Source organism: Rhinolophus sinicus, linkage group LG10, assembly GCF_036562045.2.
Source record: "Rhinolophus sinicus isolate RSC01 linkage group LG10, ASM3656204v1, whole genome shotgun sequence".
Classification (NCBI taxonomy): Eukaryota; Metazoa; Chordata; class Mammalia; order Chiroptera; family Rhinolophidae; genus Rhinolophus; species Rhinolophus sinicus.
In genome coordinates this window covers 68137943-68162823 of record NC_133759.1, presented here as the reverse complement: position 1 = coordinate 68162823, position 24881 = coordinate 68137943, and the positions used below count along the sequence as shown (strand labels likewise).

General features: G+C 40.9%; 1 protein-coding gene across 1 annotated transcript in view; it reads left to right on the top strand.

The window, feature by feature from the left end:
• OBSCN (obscurin, cytoskeletal calmodulin and titin-interacting RhoGEF) overlaps positions 1–24881 on the top strand; it is a 137828-nt gene that overhangs the window by 2341 nt on the left and 110606 nt on the right. Inside the window, 1 exon segment of the mRNA XM_074314098.1 lies at positions 314–589. Coding sequence (XP_074170199.1) covers positions 314–589 — 276 coding nt within the window.

Here is a 24881-nt window from a genome sequence, read left to right as displayed (position 1 = left end):
GAGCAGGGCCGGCCAGGCGAGCAGTGGCCCAGGGCAGGGAGACCTGGCTCTGATGGCACGGGCTATGCCAGCTCCAGTACCAGGCATCAGGCAGGTGTGGAAGTGGTCAAAGTTTGAGGACCAGCACCCCTCAGCCCTCCGCTCGTCAGGTCCAGAGCGTGCCGATCCGGTGTGCTCATGGGATGAAACCATTGTGTGCTATTGTGTGGAGCTCATTGCCCAGCAGCCCTGCCTCGTCTGTCCTGGTCCCCGGGTCTGCAACATGAGCTGGATCTGCTGAGGCCTCTGGATGCATGTCCCTCTCTGTCCCCAGAGCCCACGGTGGTGTTTGCCAAGAAGCAGCAGGCACGCAGTGAGGTGCAGGCCGAGGCGGGGGCCAGCGCCACGCTGAGCTGTGAGGTGGCCCAGGCCCAGACGGAGGTGACGTGGTACAAGGATGGCAAGAAGCTGAGTGGGAGCTCGAAAGTGCGCGTGGAGGCCAAGGGCTGCGCCCGGCGTCTGGTGCTGCAGCAGGCGGGGAAGGCGGACAGCGGGGAGTACAGCTGCGAGGCCGGGGGCCAGAGGGTCTCCTTCTGCCTGGACGTCACAGGTCAGTTGACAAAACAGACGATTGACCACACCGGGAACAGGCCCAGAGGAAGTGTTTCAGTGTGGGCAAGGGCAGGGGAAAGCACTCAGTAGCCTCATCAGGGCTTGTTCAGTCAGTTTTCTAGTGCCGAGTAGCAAATATCCCCAAAATGTAGAAGCCCAAAAGAACAATTGGTTACTGTCACGATTCCATGGGTCAGGGCTCGGTGGGCATTGTTCATTTCTGCTCACATGGTTTCGACTGGGACCGGAGCAGCCAGCCTGGCCTCATCTGTGTATCTGATGTCCCATTAGGATGGTTCCCGTGGGTAGGGCTGGCTGGGGAGAGATAGGGCTCTCTCATTTGTGATGTTGGCTGGGCTCACCCCTATATCTGGCACCCCTTATGACATCTCACCCACAGGCCTCTTTGTCCATGTGGACAGCCTGGGCTCCTTCACATGGTGGCTGGGTTCCCCTGAGGGAATCGTAGAAGCTACAGGGCTGGTTAATGTCTGTTTTCAGCTGTTCCAGAATGTTACTGTCTCTGTGTCCTGTTGCACAAAGCCAGGTGTAAGGCCAGCTTGGTTCCAGTGGGATGGAGACATAGACCCTAATGGCTCCTCTGCCAACAGGAGCATCACAGGGCCTCAGGCTCTGTCTGTTTCTAATTCTCTGCCATCCTGAACATGTTACCTTTTATTCCCTAATGCTTATTGCCTCATGATCACAAGATGGCTTTCACAGCTCCAGCCATCACATTCAAGACAGGAAGAACGTGAAAGGGGTGTTTATTTTTTAATTTTTTGGTTTTGTTTTTTATTGCTGTGCAACAAATTATCATGTACTCGGTGGCTTAAAACAATGCCTGCTGATTGGCTCACAATTCTGTAGGTCAGAAGTCCAGGTATGGTGCGACTGGATTCTCTCCTCAGGGTCTCAAATGCTGGAATCCACATGCCACTGGCTGAGTTCTCTGGAGTTCCTCTTCTAAGCCCATCCAACTTGTTGGCAGAATTCCTTTCCTGCGGTTCCAAATCTAAGGCTGCTTTCTGGCTGGCTGGCAGCTGGGGGCCGCTCTCAGCCCTTTGCCATGTGGGTCTTCCATCTTCAGGCCAGCCATGGAGAATCCCCCTGATGTCCAATCACTCTCGTGCTTCGAATCTTTGGCCAGGAAGAGCTCCTCCCTTCCAGGGTTCACCAGCTTAGGTCAGGCCCATCCAGAATCATCTCCCTTTCGATTAGTTAAGAGTCAGCTGACCTGGGACCTAAATTCCTTCTGCAGAATCCTTTCATGGCAGCACCTGGATTAGCATTTGGTGGAGTAGCTAGGGAAAGCTGCATGCACTTTGTGGGGCAGGGGTTTTGGGGCCTTCCTGCCTAGCACAGGTCGTCATGGCTGTCTCTTCTCTTTGGAAGACAGACACTCTTCTAGGAGTCTGAAGCAGATTTCTCCTTACCCCTCCTGGCTGGGTGTGTCCCACTGCCACACCCTGCTTCAGGCAGCCTGGGAAGGTGAGCGCCTGGCCTTCCTGCCTCTGAGGTGGGACTTGGAGGGTGGAGGAGGTAGGTGTGCTGAGGGGGGTGTGCTGTGGGCCGGCCCATGCCCACACTAGAGTGGCCATGCCCTGATTTTGACACCCCCTTTGAGACTGGCTGTGGAGGAATCAGAGTGTGGACAGGGTCAGACCTCATTTGTGCCTCTTAGCCGCTGGGTGACCTTGGGCAAGTTGTCAATGTCATCTCTCCCCGAAATTCACACCCACTTGGAATCTCAGATTGTGGTCGTACCGTATGTGGAAATGGGGTCTCTGCAGATGTCAGCAGTTAAGGATCTCTAGATTAACTAATGCTGGATTAGGTGGGCCCTGAATCCAATGACAGGGATCTTCATAGACAAAGGAAGAGGAGCTTTGACACACAGACATGGGGAGACGGCATAGATGAGGTGATGTGGCTATAAGCCGAGGGATGCCTGAAGCGCCAGCAGCTGGAAGGGGCAGAGAGAGTGACTTTGTGACACTTTGATCTTGGACTTCTGGCCTCCAGACCTGGGAGAGAAAAATTCCTATTGTTTTAAGCTTGTTTGTGGTCATTTATTCAGGCCACCCTGGACCTCTTATCCTTGTGCTCTGTGCCTCAGTTTCCTCATCTGTGAAGTGGGGCAATGATAGAGCTTCTAGGGCTGTGCTGAGGGACTGCCCCATAAGCTCATCCCTGCCACTGTGCAATGGCATGGGCCGCCTCCCTGCAAGGCACTGGGGTTCTGGGGACGAAGCAGGCAGGCAAGGGGGCTGAGCTTGCTTGTGGAGCAAAGGTCCAGGCAGCAAGGTCCTCACATCTCGTCCTGGAGGATGAACCCCAGAGTGGGTTCATCCGAAGGCAGCACTCCAGGGAGTGTGTGTGCGTAAGGGTGTCTGGAAAGTTATGGATGTCATTGGCTGGCTGTGTGTGATTGTCGTGCAGGAGACTGGGCAGAAACCCATACTAGGTTGTTAAGGCCAACTTCTCAAACCGAGTTTTGTCCTTGGGGACACACTACTCAAAACCAGGGTACACTGGCTTGTGTTTTCACAGGCCTATGCGGCTTTGTCACTTTTATGCAAAGGAGAGGTGATACTCTTCCACCTGGGCTAGAAGATTCCTTGTGGTCGCGCAGTGAGGGCTGAGTCCTGCAGGCCACCAGGGTTTCACCCCAAACTGGTGGTCTTTATGTAGAGTTTTCTTTCAGTTGACTTCTTGAAAAAGTTTAAGATGCCTCTCTAAGCCCTCTTTAGCAATGACATCTATGCAGTTTGCACTGCAGAGGCTAATTGTGTTTTCTTTTGATGTGCATTAAAATTGACACGCTACTGTTCAGATAAAAACCATCCACTCTCATTCTACTGGGGTGTCTGCCACCCACTTCAGACACTCGGGCAGATGTCTCCTGCCTGAGGAAGAGGAGTTGGGAAGTGGGGTCCTTGGTGACAAAGTGAAGCCCAAATCACTAGTTTCCAGTGAGTGAATTTGATGTATAACATGACAGATATTCTCATGTGCCATTAATGTCACTTCTTGCCTTTTTTTGTCCTGAAGATATATTTACTTAAGAACATGCAATTGGTTCTGCTCCACCCACTTGCCTTAGGCAGAGCTTTACTAACACAGAAGTGCTAGAAACTTTGGGTATTTCATTATTTCAGCATCACACTGCATTTCAGTTAAAAAAAAAAAAGGAAACCTGTAAGGGGTGATGAAGAGCAGCCAGAGTGACGGGTCAGCTTGTAAAGCAGTGGAGTAATTTCTCTGTGTCACTTCACAGTCAGCAGAGTGCTAGGCCCACCAAGGGGAGCTTGGCCTGGTGGTGTTGAGTACGCCCACACCTGTGGGGGGGATTTTTAGTCCACGTCTGTCTAGCGATTGTATTTTTTTGAATGACTAATTCACAATTTTACAGTACAATTCCATGGTTTTTGGTATATTCACAAGGTTGTACAACCACACCACAGTCTGATTCTTGAACATTTTCATGACCGTAAGAAGAAACCCTGAACTCAATAATAATCACTCCCATTCTCCCCTCCCCAGCCTTGGCAACCACTAACCCATTTTTGGCTTCTGTGGATTGGCCTGCTTTCATTTAAATGGAATCATGTGATATGTGTCCATTTGTGTCTGGCTCTTTCTACTCTGCATAATGATTTCACAGTTTATTCACGCGTAGCATGTGTCAGTATTTCATTTCTTTATGTGGCCAAATAATATTCCATTGTATGTATATAACATATTTTGTCTATTCTTTCATCGACTAGTGGACAGTTGAGTTGTTTCCACTTTTAAAAACTTTTAGTTTAGTATTTATTTATTTATTTTAAAATTTAAGTATAGTTGGTATACAATATTATATTGGTTATATTAGTTTCATGTATACAATATAGTAGTTTGATATTTTTATAACTTACAGTGTAATCACCCCACTAATTCCAGTCACCATACAAACTTATCACAATGTTATTGGCTATATTCCCCTTCACTTTTATCACCCATCACCCACCCCCTCCCTTCTGGTAACCATCCCTTTGGTCTGTTTCCATGAGTTTGTTTTTGTTTTATTTTGTTTGTTTATTTGTTTTGTTCTTTAGATTCCACATATGAGTGAGACCATATGGTATTTGCCTTTCTCTGCCTGATTTATTTCACTTACATAATAACTTCTAATCCTTCCCCGTTGTTGTAAAGGGTAAGATTTCATTCTTTTTTATGGGTGAGTAATATTCCATGGTATATATGCACCACCTCTTCTTTATCCAATCGTTCTATTGATAGGCACTTAGGTCACTTCCACATCTTGGCTATTGTAAACAATACTACAGTGAACATAGGTGTGCATATATCTTTTCGAATTAGTGCTTTGGATTTCTTCAGATAAATACCCAAAAGTGGAATTGCTGGGTCATAAGGTAGTTCTATTCTTAATTCTTTGAGGAACCTCCATACTGTCTTCCATAGTGGCTGCATCAATTTACAGCCCCACCAACAGTGCTCAAGGATTCTCTTTTCTCCATATCCTCACCAACACTTGTTGTTTGTTGATTTATTGATGATGGCCATTCTGGCAGGAGTGAAGTGGTATCTCAGTGTGGTTTTAATTTGCATTTCCCTGGTGATTAGTGACATTGAGCATCTTTTTTACATGTCTATTGGCCATCTGTATGTCCTCTTTGGAGAAATGTCTATTCAGGTCCTTTGCCCATTTCTTAATTGGATTGTTTGCTTTTCTGGTGTTAAGTTCTATAAGTTCTTTATAAATTTTGGATATTAACCCCTTATTGGATGTATCATTGGCAAATATCTTCTTCCGTTCAGTAGATTGTCTTTTTGTTTTGTTGATGGTTTCCTTTGCTGTGAAGAAGCTTTTTAGCTTGATGAAGACCGACTTGTTTATTTTTGTTTTTGTTTCTCTTGCTTGAGGGGATGTATCCAAAAAGATGTTGCTCAGATTAATGTCAAATAGTTTACTACCTATCTTTTCTTCTAGGAGTTTTATGGTTTCAGGTCTTACATTTAAGTCTTTAACCCATTTTGAGTTTATTTTTGTATATGGTGTAAGAGAGTGGTCCAGTTCAATTTTTTTGCATGTATCTGTCCAGTTTTTCCAACACCATTTTTTGAAGAGAATTAATTTACCATATTGTATACTCTTGCCTCCTTTGTTGTAGATTAGTGGACCATATAAGCCAGGGTTTATTTCTGGGCTCTCTGTTCTGGTTCACTGGTTGCATGTCTGTTTTATTTTTGCCAATACCATACTGTTTCAATTGTTATAGCTTTGTAGTAGTTTGTTATCAGGGACCTTGATACCTCCAACTTTGTTCTTTTCATGGTTGCTTTGGCTATTCATGGTATTTTGTGGTTCCATATAAATTTGATTTTATTGCTAGTTCTGAGAAGAATGTCATTGGTAGTTTGATAGGAATTGCCTTGAATCTGTACATTACTTTGAGTAGCATGGTCATTTTAACAATCCCTGAGCATGGTGTATGCTTCCATTTATTTGTGTCTTCTTCAATTTCTTTCTTCATTATCTCATAGTTTTCACAGTACAGGTCTTTTACCTCCTTGATTAGATTTATTCCTAGGTATTTTTTTTAGATGCAATTATAAATAGGATTGTTTTCTTAATTTCTCCTTCTGATTGTTCCTTTTTAGTGTATAGGAATGTGATGGATTTTTGTATATTAATTTTGTATCCTACTACTTGACTGAATTATTTCATTCTATTATTTTTTTGTGTAGATTCTTTAGGATTTTCTATATATAGTATCATGTCATCTGCAAATAGTGGGAGTTTTACTTTTTCCTTTCCAACTTGGATGTCTTTTGTTTCTTTTTCTTGTCTGATTGCTGTGACCAGGACTGAGTAATACTGCCAAGAGGGGCCATTCTTGTCTTGTTCCTGATCTTAGAGGGAAAGCTTTCAGGTTTTCACCGTTGAGTATGATGTTAGCTCCATATAGCCTTTATCAAGTTGAAGTATAAGTTCCTTCTATACCCACTTTGTGGAGAATTTTTATCATAAATGAATGTTGAATTTTTTCAAATGCTTTTTTCTGCATCTATTGACATAATCATAGATTTTTATCCTTAATTTTGTTTATGTGGTGTATCACATTAATTGTTTTGCAGATGTTGAACCACCCTTGCACCCCTGGTGTAAACCTCACTTGATAATAGTGTATGTATAGTTGAATTCAGTTTGCTAGTATTTTGTTAAGAATTTTGGCCCTTCCGCATAAGAAAAGATGACATACTGCCACTTGTGACAACATGGATGGATCTTGAGATTATTATGCTAAGTGAAATAAGTCAGACAGAAAAAGTCGAGAACCATATGACTTCACTCATATGTGGGATATAAAACTGAAAGCAACAAAGGAACAAGAGAAACAAAGAAACAAAAACTCATAGATACAGACAACAGTTCAGTGGTTACCAGAGGGGGAGGTGAGGGGGGGATGGTAGACGAGGGTAAAGGGCATCAAATAATGTGGCGATGGAAGGAGAACTGACTCTGGGTGGTGAACACACAATGTGATATATAGATGATGTAATACAGAATTGTACACTTGAAACCTATATAATTTTACTAACCATTGTCACCTCAATAAATTTAATTAAAAAAAAAAGAATTTTGGCATCGATGTTCATCAGGGATATTGGCCTATAACTTTCTGTTTTTGTAATGCCTTTGTCTGGTTTTGGAATCAGGGTAATAGTAGCCTCGTAAAAAGATCTTAGGAGCCTTCCCTTTTCTTGAATTTTTTGGACTAATTTGAGAACAATAGGTTATAATTCTTCTTTAAATGTTTGACAAAAATCACCTGTGAAGCCGTCAGGTCCTGGGCTATTGTTTGTTGGGAGATTTTTTCTTTTCTTTTTTTTTTTACTGGGGAAGGGGAATAGGACTTTATTGGGGAACTGTGTGTACTTCCAGGACTTTTTTCCAAGTCAAGTTGTTGTCCATTCAATCCTAGTTTGTGGGAGGTGCCATTCAGCTTCAAGTTGTTGTCCTTTCAGTCTTAGTTGTGGAGGACGCAGCTCAGCTCCAGGTCCAGTTGCTGTTGCTAGTTGCAGGGAGCGCAGCCCACCATCCCTTGCGGGAGTCGAGGAATCGAACTGGCAACCTTGTGGTTGAGAGGATGTGCTCCAACCAACTGAGCCATTCAGGAGCTCAGCGGCAGCTCAGTTCAAGGTGCCATGTTCAATCTTAGTTGCAGGGGGCACTGCCCACCATCCCTTGCAGGACTCGAGGAATTGAACTGGCAGCCTTGTGGCTGAGAGCCCACTGGCCCATGTGGGAATCGAACCAGCAGCCTTTGGAGTTAGGAGGATGGACCTCTAACCGCCTGAGCCACCGGGCCGGCCCCTGTTGGGAGATTTTTTTTACTGTTTCATTGATAGTAATTGATCTGTTCAGATTCTTTGTTCCTGATTTAGTCTTGGAAGGTTATATGTTTCTAGAAATTTATCCGTTACTTCTAGATTGTCGAATTTGTTGGCATATAATTGTTCACAGCATTCTTTAATGATCCTTTGTATTTCTGTGGTGTCGGTTGTAGTCTCTCCTCTTTTATTTCTGATATTATTTATTTGTGTTCTCTCTCTTTTCTGCTTGATGAGTCTTACTAGAGGCTTGTCAATTTTATTTATCCTCTCAAAGAACCAGCTCTTAGTTTCAATAATCTTTTCTATTTTCAATTTCATTTATTTTCACTCTGATCTTTATTATTTCCTTCTTTCTGCCTACTTTGGGTTTTGTTTGTTCCTCTTTCTAGTTCCTTTAAGTTAAATTTAGATTGTTTGCTTGGATTTTTCCCACTTCTTGAGGTAGACCTATATAGCTGTTAACTTTCCTCTTATAGCTGCTTTTGTTGCATCCCATACATTTTGTAAGGTTGCGTTTTCATTTTCATTTATCTCAAGACTGTTTTTGATTTTCTCTTGGATCCATTGGTTATTTAGAAGCATGTTTTTTAATCTCCTCACATTTGTGCTTTTTCCTGTTTCCTTCTGTAGTTGATTTTTAGTTTCATGCCATTGTGGTCAGAAAATATGCTTGATATAATTCAATCTTCTTGAATTTATTGAGGCTTGTTTCGTGGCATAGCGCATGATCTATCCTGAAAAATGTTCCATGTGCACTTGAGAAAAATGTGTAACCTGTAGTTTTTGGATGGAATCGTCTGTAAATGTCTGTCAAGTCACATTGGTCTAGTGTGACATTTAAAGCCATTATTTCCTTATTAGTTTTCTGTGTGGATGATCTATCCATTGAAATAAGTGGAGCATTAAAGCCCCCAACTGTTACAGTATTACTGTTAATTTTTGCTTTTATATCTATTAACATTTGCTTTATATACTTGGGTGCTCCTATGTTGGGTGCACAGGTATTTACAACTGTTATATCCTGTTCTTCAACTGAGCCCTTTAAAATTATGTGATGTCCTTCTTTGTCTCTTTTTACATTATTTGTTTTGAAATCTATTTTGTCTGATATGAATATTGCTACCCCAGCTTTCTTTTTGTTTCTATTTGCATGGAATATCTCTCTTCATACCTTCACTTTCAGTGCATGTGTCTTTCGATCTGAGGTGAGTCTCTTGTAGGCAGCACATAGATGTCTTTAAAAACCATTTTTCCACCCTGTGTCTTTTGATTAGAGCATTTAGTCCATTTACATTTGGAGTAATTATTGATACACATATACTTGTTGCCATTTTATTTGTTGTTTTTTGGTTGCTTTTGTTGTTCTTCTCTATTCCTTTCATCTCTGGATCTATTTCCTTTTGATTTATTGGTTTTCAGTGTTTTGATTGGATTCCTTTCTCTTCATTTTTTTGTAGGTTTTTTATTTATGGTTACCATGAGGTTCATATATATCTATCTACATCTATAACAGTCTATTTTAAGCTGATAGGAATTTAAGTTCAATTGCATTCTAAAAGCACTACATTTTTAGTCCCCCTTCCACTCTTTATGCTCTTGATGCCATGTTTTATATCTTTTTGTTTTTTGTATCTCCTGATTATTTATAATTAGTTATTTTTACTGCTTTTGTCTTTTGAGCTTCCTATTAGATTTTTATGTTGTTGTGCGATTATTGTATATTGGCCTTTACTAGTGAAATTTTTTTTTTCTTGTATTTTTTTATTTCTGGTTATGGCTTTTTCTTTTCTGCATAAAGAAGACTCTTTAACATTTCCTGTAAGGCCAATTTAGTAGGTGAACTCCTTTAGTTTTTGCTTGCCTGGGAAACTATTCATCTCTCCTTCAATTCTAAATGATAAACTTGCTGGATAAATTATTCTAGGTTGTAGGTTCCTTCCTTTCAGTACTTTAAATATTTCCTGCCACTCCCTTCTGGTCTGTAAAGTTGCTTCTGACAAATCAGCTGATAGGATTATGCGATTTCCCTTGTAGGTAACTTGTTTTTTCATTCTTGCTGCCTTTAAGATTGTCTCTCTACCCTTAACATTTGCCATTTTAATTACAATATGTCTTGGTGTGGGCCTCTTTGGGTTTATCTTGCTTGGAACTCTCTGTGATTCCTAGACCTGGATATCTGTTTCTTTCCCTAAATTAGGAAAATTTTCAGCTATTATTTCTTCAAATATTCTTTCTGCCTCTTTCTCTCTCTTCTCCTTCTGGAATCCCTATATTGTGAATGCTTGATGTTATCCCAATGATTTCTTATACTATCCTCATTTTTTAAAATTCTTTTTCCATTTTGCTGTTCTGATTGGGTGATTTCCACTATTCTGTCTTCCAGGTTGCTAATCCATTCTTTTGTATTAATTAATCTGCTGTCAATTCCTTCTAATTTATTCTTCATTTCAGGTATTGTGTTCTTCATCTCTGATTGGTTCTTTAAAAAAATTTATTGGTGTGACATTGGTTAATAACATGAGTTTCAAGTGTACAATTCTATAATACATGATCTGTGTACTGCGTTGTGTATTCACCACCCAAAGTCTAGTCTCCCACTGTCACCATATATTTGACCCTCTTTATCCTCCCCCACTGCCCCACTTGTGTTGTCTATGAGTTTGTTTGCTTGTTTGCTTGTTTGTTTGTTCGTTTGCCACTTTCTGTTTTATATCACACATATAAGTGAAATCATATGGTTCTTGTCCTTTTCCATCTGACTTACCGTATTTTACTTAGCAGGATATGCTCAAGATCCATCCGTGTTGTCAAAATGGCAGTATTTCATCCTTTCTTATGGCCACAGAGTATTCCATTGTGTATATGAAGCATGTCTTCTTTATCCGATATTCCATGGAAGAACACGTAGGTTGTTTCCATGTCTTGACTATTGTAAATAATGCAGCAATGAGCATAGGGGTACATATACCTTTACGAATAAATGTTTTCAAATTTTTCAGGTAGATTTTTTTGAGGGAACTCCATACTGTTTTTTCCACAGTGGCTACATCAATTTACATTCCTACAAGCAGTGTATGAGGGTTCCCTTTTCTCCACAACCTCTCCAATACTAGTTATTACTTGTCTTGTTGATAATAGCCATTCTAACAGGTGTGAGGTGTTATCTCAATGGGTTTTGATTTGCATATCCCAATAGCTAGTGAAGTTGACCATCTTTTCACATATCTGTTGTTTGTTTGTGTGCCTCCTTGGAAAAAATGTCTGTTCAGGTCTTCTGCCCATTTTCTGATAAATTTGTTTGTTTTTTGTTGTTGAGTTGTATGAGTTCTTTCTATATTTTGGATATTAGCCCCTTTCAGAGGTATTGTTTGTAAATATCTTCTCCCATTTAGTTGCTTGCCTTTTTGTTTTGTTGATGGTTTCTTTTGCCGCGCAGAAGCTTTTTAGTTTGATGTAGTTCCATTCATTTATTTTTGTCTTTACTTCCATTGCCTTTGGAATCAAGTTCATAAAGTCCTCTCTGAGACCAAAGTCCGTAAGTTTAGAACCTATGTCTTCTCCTATGTATTTTATTGTTTTAGGTCTTATATTTATTAATCCATTTTGAGTTAATTTTTGTGTATGGTGTCAAATAGTAGGCTAATTTCATTCTTTTGCGTGTGGCTTTCCAATTTTCACAACACCATTTATTAAAGAGGATTTTTTTCTCTCCATTGTGTGTTTTTAACTCCTTTATCAAAAATCAGTTGCCCACATTTCTAGGTTCTCAATTCTGTTTCATTGGTCTGTGTCTCTGTTCTTCTGCCAATACCATACTGTTTTGGTTATTATTGCTTTGTAGTATAATTTGAAGTCAGGGAGTGTGATACCTCTGGTTTTGTTTTTTTTTCTCAGGATTGCTTTAGCTATTGGGCGTCTTTTGTGATTCCATACTAATCTGGTGATTTTTTTGTTCTATTTCTTTGAAAAATTCCATTGGGATTTTGATGGAGATTGCATTAAATCTGTGTATTGCTTTGGGTAACGTGGCCATTTTAAGTATGTTGATTCTTTTACTCTATGAACATGGGATATCTTTTAATTTCTTTAATTGAAAGGTATCTTTCAATTTCAATGTCTTCAATTTTTCAACAATATCTTGTAGCTTTCAGTGTATAGGTCCTTCACATCTTTGTTTATTCCTAGATATTTTATTCTTTCTGTTGCAATTGCAAATGGAGTTGTTTTCTTCATCTCTTTTTCTGATATTTCATTGTTAGTGTATAGGAACACAGTGGACTTTTGTACATTGATTTTGTATCCTGCAACTTTATTTATTGCTTCTAGTAGTCTTTTGGTGTATTCTTCAGGGTTTTCTATATATAAGATCATGTCATTTGCAGAAAGTGACAAATTAACTTCTTCCTTCCCAATTTGAATGCCTTTTATTTCTTTCTCTTCCCTGAAAGCTCTGGCGAGGACTCCAACACTGTGTTGAAGAGCAGAGGTGAGAGTGGGCATCCTTGTTTTGGTCCTGATCTTAGAGGAAAAGCTTTCAGTTTTTCACCATTGAGTAGATATTAGCTGAGGGTTTGTCATATATGGCCTTTATTATGTTGAGGTACTTTTCCTCTATACCCATTTTATTGAGTATCTTAACCATAAATGGACGTTGTGTGTCATCAAATGCTTTTTCTGCATCTATTGATGTGATCATATGATTTTCATCCTTTATTTTGTTAATGTGATGTATCACATTGATGGATTTTTGTGTGTGTTGAACCATCCTTGTGCCCCTGGAATGAACCCCACGTGATCGTGATGTTTAACCTTTTAATGTATTGTTGTATTCGATTTGCTAGTATTTTGCTTAGGATTTTTGCATCTGTATTCCTCAGAGATATTGATCTGTAGTTTTCATTTTTTGTGTTGTCCTTGCCAGCTTTTGGTATCAGGGTAATGTTGGCCTAGTAAAGTGAGTTAGTAAGTATTACTAACTACTTCAATTTTTCAGGAGAGTTTGAGAAGTATAGGTATGAAATCTTCTTTGAATGTCTGGTAGAATTCACTAGTGAAGCCATCTGGTCTTAGACTTACTTTTTGGGAGGTGTTTGATGACTGTTTCAATTTCCTCACTGTTGATCAATCCAATTAGGTTTTCCAGTTCTTCGTGATTCAGTCTAGGAAGTTTATATATTTCTAAAAACTTGTCCATTTCTTCTAGGTTATTGAATTTGGTGGTGTATAGTCTTTCATAGTATTTTTGTTTCTGTGATGTCCTTTATGTTTCTGTGGTGTCCATTGTAATTTCTCTTCTTTTATTTCTGATTTTGTTTGTTTGAGTCTTTTCTCTTTTTTTCCTTAGTGAGTCTAGCCAGAGGTTTGTCAATTTTATTAATATTTTCAAAGACCCAGCTCTTTGTTGCATTAATTTATTTTGTCTTTTTGTTCTCTATTTTATTTAATTCTGCTCTAATTTATTATTTCCTTCCTTCTACTGAATTTGTGCTTCATTTATTCTTCTTGTTCTTGTTTGTTAAGGTGAAATGTTAGGTTGTTTATTTGAAAGTTTCCTTGTTTCTTGAGGTAGGCCTGTAATGCTATAAACTTCCCTTTTATTACCACTTTTGCTGCATCCCCCAAATTTTGATGTTATATTATCATTCTTATTTTTCTCTGTGTATCTTTAGATCTCTTCTTTTATTTCCCCTTTGAGCCAGTCATTGTTTAGTAGCATATTCCTTAGGGATCTGAGTCATTTCTAGAGTTTTGCCTTCAGTATCACTAATTCTTTCCTCCATCTGGTCTGCTTATTCCTAAGCTCATTAGTTCAATCATCATCTCATTCACTGAGTTCTTCAGCTCCAGAATTTCTGTTTGGTTCTTTCTTATAGTTTCAGTCTCTTTGGTGATGTACTCCTTTTGTTTGTTGATTATATTTCTGAGCTCATTGAATTGCTTTTCTGAGTTTTCTTGTATCTTGTTGAATTTTTTTCAGAATTTCAGTCTTGAATTCTCTGTCATTTAAATCATAGTCTTTTATGTCTTGAAGTTTATTTTCTAGAGATTTTTAATTTTCTTTCTGAACTCTCTTGTTACCTTGGTTATTCATTGTGCTTGATGAATTATGTTCTCAGCTTTGGCATTTGTGGGAATGAAATTTTTTTTTCTTTTTCTTTTTTTTTTTTTTTTAGCATTTGACTCTTCACTGTTTAGAGTTTGATAAGTAGAGGTCTTTCTTTTGTTTTCCAGTATATGGTGCTGAAGTGCAAGTTTTTATTTTCTCTAGCCTGCACTATTGGGGCTACCGGGATCTCTGTGGGGTGGTATCACCTTGATTGTGGAAAACGCCCTGTATTCCCTGAGAAGGTGGGGTCCCTTTTAGGATCTGGTTGCCTTGGTCTCTGAGCACCACCCCCAGTGGTGGGAAAAGGTGGGCTATGGTTCTCCTGGCCTGTGTGGTTCCTGAGCAGCATTCCTGTAGCCAGAAGCCACCAGCACAGCCACTCTGTCTGAGTTGACCCAGCTGCCTCTACCAGGCTCTGCTGTGATGGGTGGGGGAGTGGTGGGTGGTGGGAAGTGGGTTTGCACATCTTTGTCTCTGTTCTTTTTAGTGGGTTTAGCCATAATGAGTACAGACCACCTAGGCTGGAAATATTTTTCCTGACTCTTAGTGATCTGCCAAGTGAAAGTTTTACTGCTGGGCGGGCCACTGGAGGATGGGGTGGGTGGGTTTCCATATCAGTGGATTTTTTTGTTTAGTGATGGCAGGTTGTGGAACACTGCCATCCTTTGCACTGTTTCTCTGCCCCTGACCCTGGCCTCAGCCTCAATGTGTGCCAGCCACCCAGGCATAATTGTTGTTTCTGCCTCTCTGGTTTGCCCAGTGAAGGTTGCACTCCGATCCTTCACTGCTATCACGTCTACTGGGATCATAGTGAGCATTGGACTGTGTCTGTTTCCCTGTCTGTCCTTCCCCCGGTCCCATTTCCCATATTCACTCCAATATGCCCAGCTTCAGACACAGCTTCAATGTATAGCTCCATAAGACATGTTTGTGTGTCGAGCAGAGACTCCTTTGTTGAATTACAGCTGTCCAACTTGTTATAACTTCAAGGGGAGAGATTTGTAGGTTCTCTCGTGCTACCGTGCTGCTTACATCATCTGTCCCTGATTGGTTTTGTATTACATTTTCTATCTCTTTGTTGAGGTGCTTTCTTGAGTTCCTCTATTGTATCCTTAAGTTTGTTGAGCATCCTTATGACTGTTTCTTTGATTTCTTTATCAGGCAAATTACTTACATCCATTTCATTAAGGTTTTCTCTAGAGTTTTTTCTTTTTTCTTCATATGGGGCATATTCTTCTCTCTCCCCATTTTGTCTGACTTTCTGTATTTGTTCCTATGAATTGAACAGAATACTATTTCTTGCAGTTGTGAGAGAGTGGTTTCAGAGTAGACTGTGTGTTGAATAGTTTTGGCAGGCTGGTTGTAAGCGGGGAGAGTTCATGGGGTAGTGTGGTGTGTGTGTACTTCCTTGACCTTCCAATCTGGGTGGGATTCCTGAGTGCGCTCTTGGTGTGCCCTGTTGCTTTAACTGTGATCAGAGCCACACCTGGGCAGGACTGCTTTGCATGCTTGCTTCTCAGGGCCCCACCAGCTCTGCCCCCTGTCGGGTTGGGGCAGGCCTGCATGTGCTCACCACAGCACTTTGCTAGTTCTGCCCCCTTTCCCAGCGGTACAGTTCCTTTCATGCTCAGCCACGCCCCTCTCATTCTGTAGGCTGCCCTGTCTGCATTAATTGGCTGGAGTCAGAGTAGGGTCTGGGCTGGGCCACTATGCATGCATGCTTAGCTCTGCCCTTTCTCCTGGTCGGCAGCCTTACCTGCGTGCACAGCCATACTTTGCTAGTTCTGCACACTCTCCTATCTGGGCAGCCCAACTGGCACAGAGCAGTACCCCATTCACTGCTCATGGGGCAGGCCCACATGTGGGTACCACAGAGTTTTGCTAGCTCCGCACTTTCTCCGGACAGGGCAGCTCCACAGGCAGGTATGACAGCATTCTGTTGGCCCTGCACTTTCTCCAGGTTAGGGGAGCCCCTCGTATACACAGCCCAGTGCGGGACCGAATTAACAACCTGCTGCCCCTGCTTCATCAGTCTCTGGGTGGAAGGCCCTTTGTGTGCACGTTGTGGCGCCCTCCTGTTTCTCCTGTGTCTAGTTCCAGCGCCCTGTGGATCGGCCAGAAAACCTGGATGGAGCTACGCCCACTATCCAGCTTCAGGAGAAACATCAACAACGGTGCTGGGGCGTGGGTTGCTCCCTCAGCTCCTGAGAGCTCTCGTGCTTCCCCCACCTTCTTTATGTGGTCACCTCTTTCTTGCTTGTTGTGCTGGGGCTGTTCAGTTGGTTCTCAGTCATCTGTTAGAAGGATTTGCTCTAAGTATAGGTGTACATTCAATGTGTTCTTGGGAGAGGGCGAGCTCAGCGTCCAGCTACACTGCCACCTTGGACCAACCTCCACGTTGTTCCCACTTTTTGGTTGCTATGAACATCCTTATATAAAGTTTTCTGTGAACACATGTTTTCTTTTTTCTTCTATTTTTTTCAGGTGTACAATTCTGTATTACATCATCTATAAATCCCATTGTGTATTCACCACCCCTAGTCAGTTCTCCTTCCATCACCATATATTTGATCCCCTTTACCCTCATCTAACACCCCTCCTCCCCGCTTATCCTCTGGTAACCACTAAACTATTGTCTGTGTCTATGAATTTTTGTTTCTCATTTGTTTGTATCCAAAATATACAAGGAACTCATTCAACTCAACAACAAAAAAACAAACAACCCAATTGAAAAATGGGCAGAGGACCTGAAGAGACATTTTTCCAAAAAAGGACATACAAATGGCAAATAGACATATGAAAAAATATTCAACATCACTAATCATCAGAGAAATGCAAATAAAAACCACAATGAGATATCATCTCACCCCAGTTAGAATGGCTATTATCAACAAGACAAATAGTAATAAGATTGTTTTGGCTATTTGAGGTCTCTTGCATTTCCACATAAATTTTAGGATCATAAAATTTTGCAAAAAAGGCACCTGGTATTTTGATTGGGATTGCATTGAATGTGTAGATCAATTTGGGAAGTATTGCTGTATTAACAATATTAATCTTCTAATTCATAAATATGAGATGCCCCTCTATTTAGGTTTTTTCAAATTTCTTAATGATGTTTTGTAGTATTCAGTGTACAAAACTTGCAATTCTTTTTTAAAAACTTATTGCTAAGAATTCAGTTATTTTAATGCTTATGTAATTATTTCCTTAATTTCAGTTTTAAATTGTTCATGTAGAGAAATAGAATTGATTTTTGAATATTGATTTTTACCCCCACAAACTTAACTTGTTTCTTAGTTGTATGTGTGTGTGTGTATATATATATATATATATATATATATATATATATATATATATATATATATAATTATTACTTAGGGTTTTGTACACACAAAACCATGTCATCTGAAGAATACAGGCAGTTTTACTACATTTCTAAAATAGGTGCCTCTTATTTTGTGTTTAATTACTAATTAAATCCCTTTACTTGTTATACATCTGTTCAGATCTGTTTTTTCTTGAGTCGGTTATGGTAGTTTGTGTGTTCCTGTGAATTTGTCATTTCAGCTAGGTTATGTAATTTGTTTGTATACAATTTAATTGTTTATAGGATTCTCTTACAATCCTTTTTGTTTGGTAAGGTCTGTATTGATATCCCCACTGTTATTTCTGAATTTAATAATTTGAGCCTTTTAACATTTTTTCTTGGTCAGTCGATTGGTTGTCGATTTTGCTGGTATTTTTAAAGAAACAATTTTTTATTTTCTTGATCCTTTCTATTTTTCTATTGTTTATTTTATTTATGTCTGCTCTAGTCATTAGTTCCTTCATTCTTCTAACTTTTGGTTTAGCTTGCTCTTCTTTTTCTAGTTTCTTAACATGTGAAGTTAGGCTATTGATTTCTGATCTTTTTAATATAGGCTTATGTTTTATAGCTGTGAATTTGCCTCTGAGAACTGCTTTCACTGCATCTCATAAGTTTTGGTATGTTGTGTTTTCATTCTTATTTATCTCAAATTATTTTCTAATTTTCCTTGTAATTATTCTTTGCTTAAGAGTATGTTGCTTAATTTTAACATACTTGTGAATTTTCCAGTTTTCTTTCTATTATTGATTTCTAGCTTCATTCCATTGTGGTCGAAAAAGATATTTTGTATGATTTAAGTCTTTTAAAATTTATTGAGACTTGTTTTATGGCCTAGCATATGGACTATGCTGGAGAATGTTCCATGTGCATTTGAGTAAAATGTGCATTCTGCTGTTGTTGGGTGGAGGGTCTTGTATAAGTCAGTTAGGTGTAGTTGGTGTGAAGTGATTGTTCATGTCTTCTATTTCCTTATTGACCTTTGTTTAGTTCTATTTCTTATTGAAAGTGGGGTATTGAAGTCTCCAATTATTATTGTAAAACTGTCTATTTCTCCCTTTAATATGTAAGTTTTCACTTCATATATTTTGGGGCTCCACTATTAGTTGTGCTTATGCTTAAATTTGTTATATTCTTTTGAGGATTGACCCTTTCACCAATAAATAATATAATATAATATAATATAATATGATATAATGTATTCAATGTATGATGTCTTGGAATGGTTTTTGCCTTAATGTCTATTTTGTCTTGCATTAGTATAACCACTTCGAGTATCTTTGGGTTGCCATTTGATTGGAGCATCTTTTCACTTGCAACCTATTTGTATCTTTGGATCTAAAGTAAGTCTCTTGTAGACAGCATGTTCTTTAAAAACAGTCCATTTTGCTAATCTCTACCTTTTCAGTTCTGTGTCAGAGCCCAGTGGAAGGACAGAAAGAGAAAAATCAGTGGGGTTCACCCCTGCCTTTCAGGACCAGAACTCCTTCAATTGGAGAAGAATATTTCCCTCCCTCAGTGTTCTAGGGGTCTTCAGCTTTCATGGGCTGGGGTGTAAGGGCATGGAGAATAAGTAGGGGTGTCCTCTTACCTCCCTGAGCATTTGAGATTTTCTTCCCCATGCCTTGAGGGAGAGCTGAGGTGCCTACTTCTGGATTTAGGGCCTCCCTGTGTGTAGGCCAGGGAAAAAAGGCAGACTGACTTCTAGTTAGGCAGGACTTGGAATTCTGCTTTTCCCCAATTCCCCTGCTGCTGTTTACTTTCAGAGCCCTTTTTATAGCTGCTTTTGGTGAGTGAGAACCACCTATAGATGTTTTTGTAAAGATGCAAGTTTTAATTTTTGTAACCATGCAAACGATTCTAGCCCTTGGCATTTCTTGTATGGAACAAATCATAAGCATCCTTGGAATAAGATGTGTAACTCATTCAGGTGGATTTTAAAGGCAAACCACTGTGTGATGTGAGCTAGGCTGTGGGGTTAGAGTGACCACGGGGGGCTCTCACAGACTTCCTCCCTCTGTGCAGCCTCAGGAAGACTGACCCAAACACGTACATGCACACAAAGACATGCATACACATTTATACACATACATATACACTTACACACATTTAAACACACATACATGTTTACAACTCACACACATACATATGTGCACATTTAAACACACATGCTCACAATACACATGCACACTTAAACCCATACATGCCTATAACACACATAGACATACATATATAGACACATTTAAATATACGTGCGTATTCACATGCATAGACATACATACATATACATATACACACTTTTAAATGTGCACATACTCACATAGACACACTCATATACATGCATAGTTACACACATACATTCACACTAACACACACAACACACGTACATTTAAACACATACAGACATACACACAAATACAAACACACCCACATATATGCATAAAACCCACATACATAGACACACACCTACACACATAACCAGTGTTGTCAGGAGTGATTTCGTGACATGCATATATCAAAGAGGCACAGTTTCCCTCAAGGTTAGTCTGCCATCTTTCTGTGAAGTGAACATCAAAAATAAAAGAGACCTGGAGCAGCCCTGCCTGGGAGATATGGCTGAGTCTTGATCCACAGATGAGTGGCAGGTATTTCAAAGTATGTTCTGAAGGAGTGTGTGACCAGCTGGCTGCGGCTTACGGTGACAGTTGGCTGTGTGGTTGGGTGTTCTCTGCTTTATGTGATGGGCATTGTGAGGTTTCATCAGTGTGCAGGGTGACTGTTGGTAGCCTCACCAGAGAAGAAATAATGAGAGGTCATGGTTTCAAAAGTGAGACTGTCATTTGCTGGGACAGGGGATCTGGGCAGGTGCTGAGGTGAGCATCAAATCCATGAGAAGCATGTGGACTCCCACCAATCCATCTGATCCCCGAGGACATCGGCCTGCAGAGATTTTTCTCTGGACCACTCACCTGAGGCATCCACTGAGGGGAGTGGGCTTTGGTTCTGACCCTGGCACAGGAAAGGAGAAGGGCCCATTTAGATTGGGGTTTTAGAAGGACCATTGTAGCTCCACCAGGGAGGGGAGATGCAGGAGGCTGTTCCCTGGTCCAGCAGGAGACGCCCGGCCGAACAGAGGCCATGGTCATGGTGATGGAGAGGGGTGCTGGGGGTCGAGTGGACCGAGTGGCTGTCAGGTGGGTGTGGGGATGAGAGAGGGGAGACGGAAGGTGAGTCTCAGGCTTTGTGGATTCATAGAAGGAGATACCACTTTCTGAGATGTGGCAGGTGGACAGGTGCAGGTTTGCAGGAAGGAGTGCGTAATGAGCCAGCATGGGTACCTGGGACGTCTGGGGGCAGTCAGGTATCTGGGTGAGGCAAGGGTGCTAACACCATGGAGAAATCAGAAAAGCTGGGAGAAGCTGAAGGATGGAGCCCCACGGGCGTTAGGGAGGTGAGGTGAACTGAGGAAGTGGACGTAGCCAATGTCTGTGGCTGTGTTGGAAAGCCTTGCTTTGAGGGGGAGGAGAGTGAGCAGTGGGGGAGACCCCGTGAGGGGAGACTGACCGTTGTCCCTGGAGACCCCTGTCAACTGCTGTGTGGATTGTTGGGTTACTGCCAACCTGCCATCCAGCAGCCTGCGCTGGCATGGTACCAGGTCACAGAAGTGGACAAGCAACAGTCGGCCAGCCAGACACTTTATCTTTTCCTCTGTGAAGAATAAATGTAAGGCATGCAAATAGAACCATTTATATTTTGGACACAGACATATATTTTTTTAAAGATTAGAAATCCAATTAAAAATCATGTAACTCAGGAATATTGCCAGTTCTTGGTGACATCACATAAGAAATTCCCCTTGAAAATACGTGTACTAAGATGTGCTGGCCCAAAGCAAAAAGTTTCTGCTGACTTCCTTTGGGAAATCAGAGAGGTGTTCCCAAAGCATAAAGTCTATAGTGGATGAAATTGAATGATCTCATTTGGAAAAGTAGAGTTAACAATACCCGACGTGGATTTCTGGTCCCAGCAGTACTGGGGACTTATATAGTATGAATCTCTTCCACCATGGACATCTGAATATGAGTTGGTGCACAGTTGGTGGGGTTTTGGTTTCAGGGACCAAGGCCTGACTTCCAATACCAGTTTGCAAACAAGCAGTGGGAGCTTAGGTTCGAGAGTGATGGGAAGTGGAGCAGAGACCACTGTAAAAGCTGGTAACCTTATAGAACCATGTCGGTGGGAAAATATAGAAGAAAAGCCATCATCTGGCAGTCCAGGGAGGTGACAAGGCACTTACTTGTCTGCCTGGCGTGGGTGGAAAAAGAACCCGTAAGAAGTGGAAACCTATTCTTCACTTGGGATTGGGGCTTGAATTCATAGTCTAGGGACTACCAGACCGAGAAATTAACCTAAAAATGGGGCACCAGGCCAGAGATACCCCTGGAGTACCTGGCAGGAATGTTTACTCAGAATGGATAACCCCCCACCCGGGCCATATGGAATTGCCCTCGAACAAAGAAGCCCTGCAAAAGACGCACTCACAACAAAAATATATCTAAGCACCAGAGAAACAATCCAACATCAACGAACTGGAAGTTACAGAAAATATCAGAATTGGCCCCAGGAACTTAGGATGGTAGAAGGACAATCTGAAAGAGCATGTGAGATAAGCATACTTAAAATGACTAAAGAGATATCTGGGAGACGTGGAAACAAGAAAAAGTGAAACACTAGGAAAAACACCAGACAGATTTAAAGAACCAAATGAAACTTTTTTTACTTCTTATTTATTTATGTATTTAATTTATTTTTATTTTTAAAGTATACAGTTGGCCCTTGTACAACATGGGGGTTAAGGGCACCCATACAATGGAAAATCTACCTACAACTTAAGTTAGCCCTCCACACACATGGATCCCCATCTGCCAGTTGACCATTGAGCAATGTGGGTCAGAACTATGTGGATCAATTGAACTTCGTAAGTCATTTGAAAAAAAATCCGAATGTAAGTGGACCCATGAAGTACTGTAGCTTTGTAGTATAGCTTTGTTTTTATTTCTCATGGTTTCGTTCGCTATTTGGGGTCTTTTGTGGCCCCCATATAAATTTTAGGATTATTGTTCTAGTTCTGTGAGAAATGCCATTGGTATTTTGATAGGGATTGCTTTGAATCTGTAGATTGCTTTGAGTAGCATGGACATTTTTAACACTTAATTCTTCCTATCCATGCACATGGTATATCCATCCATTTATTTGTGTGTTCATCAATTCCTTTTATCAATGTTTTATAATTTTCAGAGTACAGGTCTTTTACCTCCTTGGTTAAATTTGTCCTAGGTATTTTGTTCTTTTTGATTCAATTGTAAACGGGATTATTTTCTTTATTTTTCTTTCTGGTAGTTTGTTATTAATGTATAGAAATGCAATGGATTTCTGTATATTAATTTTATATCTTGCAACTTTGCTGAACTCATTTATTAGTTTTAATAAAACTAGTTGGATCTAGATTAGTGGGATCTTTAGGGTTTTCTATACATAGTATTATGTCATCTGTAAATAGTGATAGTTCTACTTCTTCCAGTCCCATTTGGATGGACACCTTTTATTTCTTTTTCTTGTTTGATTGCTGTGGCTAGGACTTCCAATAGTATGTTGAATAATAGTATTGAGAGTGGAAATTCTTTTCTTCTTCTAATCTTAGAGAAGCTTTCAGCTTTTCTCCATTGAATATGATGTTAGCTGTGGATTTTTCATATATGGCCTTTGTTACATTGAGGTATATTCCCTCTATACCACTTTGTTGGGAGTTTTTTAAAATCATAAATGGGGGGAATGGAGGAAAAATGGTGGCGTGAGGTGAGCCTCTGTAAAGCTCCCCTGGAATTTACAAATCGAACAACAAAAACTCCACAAAGGATTCCCTGCGCAGTAGACAGGCAAGACGAAGAGGCCCACTACCGAAATCACCTACAGGTGGGAGATTCGCGTGAGTGGGGGGAGGAGGAAAGAGAGAAGTGCGGAGACGGAGCCGCGCGGTCACAGGACGCAGACCTAGCTCAGTGCTCCGAGCTCACTGCTTCCCAGAACTACCGCAGCTGTGGGAGAGGGAAGAACTTGGACTGCTAGGGCTCCGCTTACGGCCCACAGGGCTGAGGGGGCAGCATATAACACAGCTGAACCCAGCGCTCACGGCAGAGACCTCAGAGAAAAGACTGAGGAAAGAAGGATGAAAACAGTGGTTTAAGCCCTCACTGCCGAGCAGAGAATGGAAGCCTTAGGCACTGAGACTAGCCGACCCCTCCCTACCCTCCCAGAGCTCGCCCCACCCCCACCTGCCCGGTACTAGGGGCAGAACAGTAGCAGTGTCAGATCAAAAGAACAGAATATTTGCTGTTCTGAGAACTGTGGACCACAGACACAGATTCGCAGCCTAACTAGTTCCGGCAAAGGGGAGGGAGCAATGGAAGCAGGACCAGCTGTGGTGGTGGTTGCCGCCATTGCTCTGGGCCACCTCTCACAACTCACCCTGCCCCAGGCCCCACCTATCTGGGTGGATCCCTGCAGGAGTAAACAGAACTGCTGAAACATAAGGGCTCTGAATCTGGAGCTGGAAGAGCTTTGGAACATCAAAAGCTCTCCGCATACCCACGGGACACTACGCCCTGTGACCTAGACGAACTATTAACAGAGGAGAAGCCCGTCTCCCAGGGAATCCCCCCATTGTGTGAGAAGCTGGAACAGTGCAGAGAAAACATAGCACTACCATGTGGGAGAAGAAAAATAAGCTGCAGTTGGAGAAAAAATAAAACATTCTACCAACAAGTACTGGAAAACAAAAGAAAGACCACTTCCTATCAACCTGTTGCAGAAGCCACTCCTGTAGATGTCTAGGAAGAGAAATAGTAAACCAGTAATTGCCATGAATAACTAAGGCAACAAGATAGCTCAGAAAGAAAGTGAAAGGTCTCCAGAAAAGGAACTCAAAGACATGGAAATATGTGACTTAAATGACAGAGAATTCAAGATTGCACTTCTGAAAAAATTCAACGAGATGCAAATAGGCAGTTTAATGAACACAGAAACACAATCAAAGAACAACATGAGCATTTTACAAAAGAGACTGAAATTTTTAAAAAGAACCAAATAGAATTTCTGGAGATTAAGAACTCAATAGAAGAAATTAAGAATGAAATAGCCAGCTTAAGAAGTAAAGTTGACCAGATGGAGGAAAGAATCAATGACATCGGAGATAGAAACCTGGAAATGACACAAATGGAAGAAGAAAGAGACGAGACTTAAAAAGAAATGAAAGAACTCTCCAAGAACTTTCTGCCTCCATCAGAAAGAGCAATATAAGACTAATGGGCATACCAGAAGGAGAAGAAAGAGAGAAGGGAACAGAGAATATATTCA